The sequence below is a fragment of the Neopelma chrysocephalum genome, unplaced genomic scaffold (genome assembly GCF_003984885.1).
Source record: "Neopelma chrysocephalum unplaced genomic scaffold, ASM398488v2 Primary Assembly neopelma1_64, whole genome shotgun sequence".
Taxonomy (NCBI): domain Eukaryota; kingdom Metazoa; phylum Chordata; class Aves; order Passeriformes; family Pipridae; genus Neopelma; species Neopelma chrysocephalum.
Window position 1 is genome coordinate 255,739 of NW_020897721.1, and position 8,947 is coordinate 264,685.

An 8,947-nucleotide genomic window follows, 5' to 3' on the forward strand; every position below is an offset into this window, starting at 1 on the left:
TATCTTTCTCTCAGTGTGTATATTGGGCCCACCCTGACAGTTGTTGAAACATCTCAATTGCACAAGTCTTGTTATTTAGTAATTTGTCTTTCCAAAAGTTTCTGGAAATTTGCTGCAATTTTTTTGTAATGGCATCAGGGTTTCCTTTAGATGTTCTTCATAACTTTTTTTGGTTGGTTGATCTTTATGCCTGAGAGGAGTAAATATTGGTGTTCTGTAAGAGCTTTTTCTCTAGCTTGTACAAAACAAGAAGGATGTGTTTCTGTGGGGGATCCTTCATGCAGGTTGCTTCTTTTTGATAAGTAATTCTGTTTAAATAGTTGAGATTTGGCAGTGTGTCCCCATCCAATGCCAGGGGCTGAAATTAATCCAGTCAGAAGAAAAGCCTGCTTATAGGTGTTTTAAATTGAACCTGGGAAGACTTTATTTCTCTCTATTGCTTATGGAGGGAAAGTGGGGAGATTTCACGTTCCTGGGATTTTGGCTCATTTCTTCAGCCACCCCCTTCTGTGATGAGCCTTGAGAAACCCCAGAGATAAGCTCATCACAGACTCATATTAGCTCCCATGGGGCTTGTCTACATGGAGTCACTCAAAAGGGTGAAACTGGAGGAGCCAAAATTGGGCTTGGAGAGAGTGCCTTTCCAGGAGGGCACTAGGAAGAGGAAAAAGTTTGATTGCACAGAGACTTTGTTTATTTTTGAGTGTTGCACTAAGGGTCTGGGCTTGTGCAGTGGGCTTGGGTTAGGTTTATGTTTTCCAGTGCAATCCAAACAGGCTGCTGCTTCTTCAAGGCAAGTTGCACAGTGAAATGACTCCCTTTTCCATAGTTATCTGTGAAGTAACACCAGTGGCTTCTTTCCATGGAAAAGGCAAGTAAGCAACTCAAACTAATTAAAAATTGTCATTAGTAGATCAGAGCTGGAGGCTCCTGCTAATTCGAAGGAGAAGGAATCAAGTGCTTTATTGTTAAGGGAGTTCAAGCAAACTTAAACAGAAGTAAAAATCTGAGGGGACTCCTGGCTCTCCTGGGAAATGGCAGGGTTGCCTGAAAGTGAGTGTCCAGTGTGGAGTGGTGGTTAACAGGGACAAAGAGTGGAAGATGATTTAGGGACTGGAGGAGGGCTGGACGTGGGAAGGAGTGTATTGCTTCTGGCAGAGCAGCCTAATTACCTTTGGGAAGGAGGGAGTCAGAAAAGATAGAGCTGACTCGGGGAAGATAAAATAGGTTGTGCTGGTCTGAAAAAATGGATGAAAGTGAATTCCCCCAAGCTAATACTGTTCTGCTGCTGGCCCTGGGGCACCTCCCCGAGGATGGTGGGAGAGGACTGGCCCTCAGGATAAACAGGAGGAAAATCTTCAGTTTCATCATGGAAAAACTATAAAGAGACCAACTTGGGATCCACAGTGAGCTCCACAAGAGTCTCTAAGTTCACCTGAGTGCTTCTTCCTAAGCTCCAATGCACTGCACCCTCTGCCACTGAAGTTAGCGTTGGTCCCGTACTTGCTCTCTGTCATTGCATCTGCTGTTCCCTGCCTTAGGTATCACTTCATCCTGTTGGGTTCAAATATTAGCTCACAGAGCCTTGCCTTGATCTCATATCTTCCTGATTTGGTACATTTCTGTTTCTCTTTAGCAATTATTTCCATGTTCCTATGCAATTTTCAGCCTCCATCAACTCCTTTTCCTCTTCAAGCAAAGATGACTTGATCCTTCCACCTGTACTTGTAGTGTTCCTAAAACTCTACAGCAAATGTGCTGCAGCAAATGAGCATCTTTTTTTGTCTGCTCTAAATTATTGTTGTTCTGTCTTTTATAAGAAGTTGTAAATCCAGCATGAAGTGTGCATTTATTGTATGGCTCTCTCTATGGGACAATTATCCCGAGGAGCTATAATTGATTGCCATTCCTCTGACAGATGACAGCTGAAGGAGAACAAGCTTTTTTGTCCCTAGATTTCAAAAATTCTTCAGTTCAGCTTTTTATCTGGATCTCATGATCTTTTAACACTTTCAAAGTCTTAACAAGAAACTTTATTGTCACACCAAATTAAGGAGTAGTAAAACAGAATGGTGCTGTGAGCTACAGAGTCTGCATCCTTCCTTTATATGTAAGCCAGGTCATTAATGGTACTTGGTTTTATATTTAATATATGATTATTTTGGCACAGCTGATGGAATGTGACAATCTTTTCTGACCTGCTGCAGGGCCACACAAATCAAGACTTACTCCTGGGACAATGCACAAGTGATCCTGGTTGGAAACAAATGTGACATGGAGGATGACAGGATTGTTCCTGTGGAGAAGGGGAAACACCTGGCGGATCAGCTCGGTATGTGGAAAGCTTTTCTTTCTATCTCTTTTTCCCTCTGCTACATTATACTTTGTTCCTTTTAGTTTGTACAATAAAAAGTCCCCCCAGCAGTAATACTTAATTAATGGTCTCACAACTAGAAAGAGTAATATATTCCAGATCCATATTTTACTTGCTTCATGCTCAGTAGGCCAAGATGTGCTTGGTAGAATACTTGTAGTGTTGCTGTATCTGTAAAGGTAATGTCTGAGGATGGAAGGAAGATAAAGTTTGTCTGAACAGAAAAGTTTTTATTAGCTCAGCAGAATGAAAAGAGAAAAGGTTTTCATAAACACAATTCTGTCTCCAGGTCTCCAAGTCCCGTGTACTCATTGCAAATCAGTGCAAACATTGATTTTTGTTGAAGAATTTATCTTTTTAATGAAACAATGAAAAAAAAGGAGTTTATACATGAGAACTGTAGAATTGAGTAAAACATATTTTAAAAATGTACTAGGCTTCTTTATCCAGGTAAGGAAATGACATTATGTTATTGATGTGGGATAGAAAAAGCAGAACAGTTCCATTGAGAGGAAATTGGGATTGCAATGAAAATTTCAGAATGAACAGCAAAATAAGCTTATACTAGTTTATCATTTATTTATCATTTTTCATTATCTATTATAGCATATGTGATATTTTTAATATGGAATCAGGACTCTGTTAAGATTTAACTATACTGCTGTCTTCTGTTAAAGAATTCAAACTAGCAAGTAAATCCTGTTTAAAAAATTAGTTTAAATTTAAACAAAAAGATGGTCACTGTTCTGAAAAGTTAAGAGCAATCAGGTTATTTTTTCATGTGAAAAAAAAGGCATGGCTGCAAAATCCTGCAGGTTTAGAGATTTCAAGTGTAAATTCTACATATGGCAAGCACAAAGGGGTCCCATTCGTGACTTGAGCCTTGAGGTACTGCCATCATAAACAAATAATGAGCAAATATCAAACTAAACCCATCAGTATTGTTATTGTAATAATACATCTTTACATGTAGGACTAGCAAAGCAAACAGAGACATGGTTAGTTTACAAAATCAGTTATGGGCTCTTTTTTACCCATCAGAATTTAATTTGCTTTTGAAAATATTACTGTGAATAAACTTGGCTCCTGGCTTGCAGACTCTCAAAAAGGTTGTGTGTGCAAGTGTGTCCACATATTTTGCAGGAATGATTACACTGTTAGTAGTTGAATATTTGTCCAGACCGATGTAACACCAAATAGAAAGTTTTATTTGAACTCCCACTCCAATTTGGACATCTAATGTTTTTTTCTCACCCCAAAATTCATCTGTTTGTTTGATTACAAACTTGGCATCTAGAATCTGAATCCTTTATGTATGGGACACTTCAAACCACACACACACAGAGTTACCATAGCAACTGAATTTATCAGTAGGAAAACTGTTTTTCTGAAGAATCCCCAGTTCTGCCCCTCACCTGTCCTCGTGTCTGTCCAGCTCACTCTGGACAAACACACCGCAGTGCAGACCAACCCAAAAGCTAATCAATCCTTTGGGAAGTGCTGTCCCAGCCCTGCTCTTCTATAGCCTCCCAAAATACTAAACACTTTTTAAAAGGGCTGAAAAATGGATCTGATTTTATCAGTCAGTTTTTCCTTATAGTAACTACGTTAATGTGTACAGCATTATCTGAAATTATTTTGTGTGTTAGCTGGCAGGAATCTCTTTAATTGGCTGTCGACTGCTTTAACTGCTACAGTTCATCACAATGATTCACATAAAGGTTATCCTTCAGCATGTTGATCTAAATTTGTATAGTGACATTAACATCATTGAAATAATTCCCTAATCAGATTAAGAAATTGCTCTTGGCCTGAGCATGAACTGAACCAAAAGAGATGTCAGTGTTGGACTGACTAATATCTAAGTGCAGTTCTCTGATTTCCTGCACTTTTTATGTACATTTTTATTCACCATCAAAGACAGCAAGAGGGGCAGACAGAACACTCTGTGCAGGAAAGTCATCCCTGTTTAGTTAGGAGGCAAACAGCTCCACCATCACTTCACCGGTTGTCCCCTGAATTTTAAAAAGGGTTTGAATGGGGTGGATACCTACTTATCTCATACATCGAGGTGACTCAGCCCACCGGCAGTGGCAGACTAATCAGTTAAAACAAATTATCTTTCCCTTTGTTTGTGGCAGAATCAAAGGAAATTGTTGCAATGCGGAACATCCCCAAAATGCAGCACAACAGAATGTAGCTTATTGCAGAAGAAACTCTCAGTAGTGCCTCAGCTCTTGCTGCTGGCAATTTAATAACCTAGTAGAACAGCAGCAACAGCCACTGTAAGCACTGGTTGGCCCTTGAGGCCCCTGGAGTTGGAAAGATAAGGAAATGCTTCACAGTTGAGCGCGTTCCTGCTGCTGGGGCAGGCTTTGGGCTGTCTGGGGGAGGCTGGTTCTCCCAGAGCACTGGGTGTCAGCGGGAAGCAGCAGGAAGAGCTGTCTGTGCCATCCCCTCCTTGGCATAACTCCAGCCTTGCTTGTTTGGTTTTTTTAATCAGAAAGGGTCAGTGTTTGAGGATCTGTGCTCATCACTGCAGTGAGGAGCCGGTGACTGGACACCGGAATTAAAGTTGGGTGTAGTTCAGTGGTGCTGAACCTCCTGTCAGGACGGTGCTCTGTGCTGTGCAAGAATCAATCACTCTGAAGAGCTTTCCATCTAAACAGACAAAGAATGGGAAGAAACAAGACGCAAGTCATGGAGCATTTCGCTCCTGAGTGCAGAGGTTGGTCAGCAGAAGGAATGAAACCACAATCTTCCTTCTTGTTCTGGCCTCTGCTCTTGCCAGATTTCAGCAGGGGTTGATAGAGCCAGCCTGGCCCTGGGCAGGGGTGTGTGGAGCCTAGGAAGGTTCCTTACCCCTTGCTGGGGGGGGCATGTCACCAGCTGCAGCCCAGGGGACTTTCACTGATGAAAAGGGGAGAATCCGACTCCTTTATCCTGGGTTTATTCAGATCTGTATCATCTGCAGATGTGCTTACCAGGGTGATAGTAAGGATCCATTTATCCCTTTGTTAAATATCAGATAGCATCTCACTGATGCTTGATAAATTTTAGAAGAATTTCTGCTCACTATTCCGAGATTGTGGGAATCAACAGATCTTAAGAATTATCTAATGTCTAGTTTTCTTAAGGTGCATTCTGAAAAAAATGGTATTTTAAAACCCATCATTATCATCAGCTTCTATTGATACTTTCTGGTCACTTTTTCCACAGGTTTTGACTATTTTGAAGCCAGTGCCAAGGAAAACATCAACGTGAGGCAGGTGTTTGAGCGTCTCGTGGATATAATCTGTGAAAAGATGTCAGAGAGTGTAGAATCAGACAATTCCAGGGGCACTTCTGGAAGGAGCATGAGACTCACAGATAACCCACCCCCTTCGCAGCAGAACTGCTCATGCTAGTGACCCTTCACTCTGAGAAATGTCCTTCTCCCTTCCTGACTAAATTTTACATTTTCATTTGTGGTGGTGTGTTATCATGTAGTCCAAAGGCAGAAGTCTCTGTTGTAGGAAACTGGTATGTTTGTTTAATGTGCTGGAGTGTTAATATTATGTATTTCCTCATCTAATAATTTAAAAATCTGAAAAAATATTGTAAGTGCACCTTGTGTGAATGTGAGTTACACTGACAAAAAATAATTGTTTGGTGTTTCATATGTTATTTCCACAGAGAATGTTGCATTTTTAATTATAAATTCCTCTATTGCAGAGTTTTTTTGTCAAGAACAGTGGGAAGCACAAAAACCAATTAAGAGGGACCAGGTCTAAAAGAAAATGGGAGAAAATCTTTTGTAAAGCAAGATTATACTTTTTTGTTAACATAAAGCCAAAAAAAAGAATCAATCCCCAGGTATTTTGGGAGTTGTCATTGCTGTCCTGGAGACATGGGCCTCAGTTTTGCTGTATGATGGAGCAGAAAGCAGAGCATGTCTGTCTGACAGTGGGAGGTCTTTCAGAGAGCAAAGAGGAAGGGGGGTGGATTTTGTGTCAAGTCTCTAAATAGAGGAAGAACACATGAAGGAATCAAATCTTCCAGGCAGGGGAAGAGGAGGAGGCCTAGCAGCCATACCTGCATTACCCTGTGCTTTGGCCGATGCTGGGTGAAGGAGTGAGAGCCCTTCTAGGGGCTCCCCTTGCCTCCAGACTTCTCCCCCATCACTAGTAACAGCTTGCAGGATGCTGGGAGTGTTGCTGTGTTTGGCACCTTCATGTCCCTAATCCTCTGTTTCTAGAATCCCAAGAGCAGACTGTCCTGCAGCCTTTCCCCTGTATCCTGTAATTTTACCTCTCCAGGTCTGATCTACTCTTATCAACTCCCTGCTGGTGGATTTGTTGCAGGATGAAGGAGGAATTGGCTGCTCCGTGCTTAGTTGGAGGCAAAATCTGACTTGTGAGACTTGGAGTAGCACTGTCTCAGAGAGATAAAAATACCGGGAGCCACAATATGAGTCTTTATAGATATTAGTGCCAATATTATTAGATTTTCTCTCTGCATTTGTTGTTGATTTATTTTTTAAATTTTGTGATAGATGGGTGTGTGTGTGGGGATAGTTGTTCTGGTTTCAGATTCAAATAACACAAAGTATAACTTTAAGAAAAAGGAAGATTGATTAATAAAACATAACTGTGAATTAAAAATGGCAAAGACATCCTGTTAAGAGTTATTCTACAAACTTTTTGTTGCTTCATTCTTTGAAGGGAGGAAATATTTTTAAATTAAGTGGATATGGAGAGAAGTTTAAGGTGAAAATTCTGGAAAGTTTTATGGCTTTGCCTTTGGCCTGTGAATTTCTCTGACTGAGGGGACTTCCTGATGTCAGGAACCGGAGTGGAGTACCTGCCCTCTGCACTGTAATGTGCTGGATCATGACACTAGTAAGTGCTTTTGTAATTTTGTTCTGTTCTGTCTCAAAGTGTAATAGCTCTAAGAAAAAAAGCACAAAAATCGGGACAAAAATGCAACTACTTTGGAGTAGTTTGAGCTCATTGTGCTACGGGTTTCATCCCTCTGTTTGTGTGTTGCTTTTGGAAATCTTTACTGCGATGTGTTTTGGGTGCGTGTGATTTAGTCCTGAACGTGTGATTTGTGCAGTGCTGGGATTGTGGTTGTTGTATCTAAACCCCTGAAACTGCAAAATAAAGAGAAATGAAGTCACTGGGTGTGGCCAGAGAGCTTGTGTCAGCTGCATCACTTGCGTTAGGCAATCCTGGGCGTGTGTAAAGAAGAAATCCTTTTAATGCTTTAAAAATACATCAACCTACATTGATCTTTGTTGGCAGGGTGATGATTGACCCCGGCAATCTGGAATCACTGTATAGGTTTAAAGCAGAGTGAAGATTACAAGGATTATTTGGCCAATAAATGGGCAGTGCTGTGTTCTAATTGTAGAAGCAGCAGGTTTTAGGGCAACTTAAATAACTAGCAAAAATAATAAAAAAAATCCACAGTAGGTTGCAATGATTTTGAGCTGTGCAGATATACCTGAGTGCCTTAGTGCAAATAATTATTTGTTAGCTCAGCAACTCAATGGTAACAGAAAATGCATTCAGCAGAAATAGAATTTCAATTCTTGTCTTTTACTTAACTTTTTTTTCCTAGCAAAAAGGACCTTTCCCTATCCTACACAATATATAATTGTGTTTCACTGTATTCCAGTCAAGTCAGATGGGTTTTTTTAAAGAATACGAGTACATTCCAGGCCCTTCAAGCTAGGATGGGCAGAATTGTTTTTCATAGGACAAACCAGCAAGTAGCTACATGGCAGTCTGAAGAATTGGAAAAGACAGGAATTCTATCCTGGCCTACATTGCATACATAGAAAAACCTAGTATTTGGTACAGAAATCCTCCAGAGTTTATTTCAAAGAAGGAATCAAATCATCACAGGCAACTGACACATCTCTGCATTAATATGTAGTTTGTGTATCTCATCATCTCACATTTGCTGTGAAGGAATACAGGGACAGCCTTTTGCCTTAAATGGCCTGCGTCTGATTTCAATATCAGCAGTGAGTCAGTAGGACTTGTTACTTGTATTAACTTGTAAGAGGTAATGGCAGAAGGTGAGACAGAGATTTGTCAGGGCAGGGGAAGTAACAGACCTGCTTGCACTGAACCAAAACCTGCACAAAAACCTGCTTGCACTGAAGACAAACACAAAATTTGTGGTGTCATTTTGTATGGAGCCTTCCATTTGAATGGCAGTGGCCCAGGATAGCAAGTGTTGGTAGAACAGCATGGCTACAAGATAAAAACAGGTATTGGAACGTGAAAAGCAAGAGGTGACTGCTCTTCGCAAGCATCTCCTTGGTTTGTACGATACAGCAAGAAACATAGGAAAGCTTGGGATTAGAGATGGGTCTTGGCTTCCATCTTGTGGAGGAATAAAACTCTGAAGTATCAGGCAGGCATTCAGCCTGAATTATCACCCCTGTACCTCAGACAGCCCTCATTTGTTGGCCTCTGACACCTTTCCTTGGCGTTCACCATCCCCCTGTGCGGCCAACACCGGCCCCCACACGGGCACCGGGAAACCCGGTGTTACAGGGAAGCACAGCCGGGCAGGTGT

At 41.1% G+C, this 8,947-nt stretch overlaps 1 protein-coding gene across 3 annotated transcripts in view; it reads left to right on the plus strand.

The window, feature by feature from the left end:
• RAB3B (RAB3B, member RAS oncogene family) overlaps nt 1–6,545 on the plus strand; it is a 51,930-nt gene extending 45,385 nt beyond the window's left edge. For all 3 annotated transcript variants that reach the window (XM_027683190.1, XM_027683189.1, XM_027683191.1), the window contains 2 exons: nt 2,208–2,332; nt 5,594–6,545. In XM_027683190.1, coding sequence (XP_027538991.1) covers nt 2,208–2,332; nt 5,594–5,781 — 313 coding nt within the window. In that variant the 3' untranslated portion in view covers nt 5,782–6,545. The remainder of the gene's footprint in view (nt 1–2,207; nt 2,333–5,593) is intronic.
• The last annotated feature ends 2,402 nt before the right edge of the window (nt 6,546–8,947 follow it).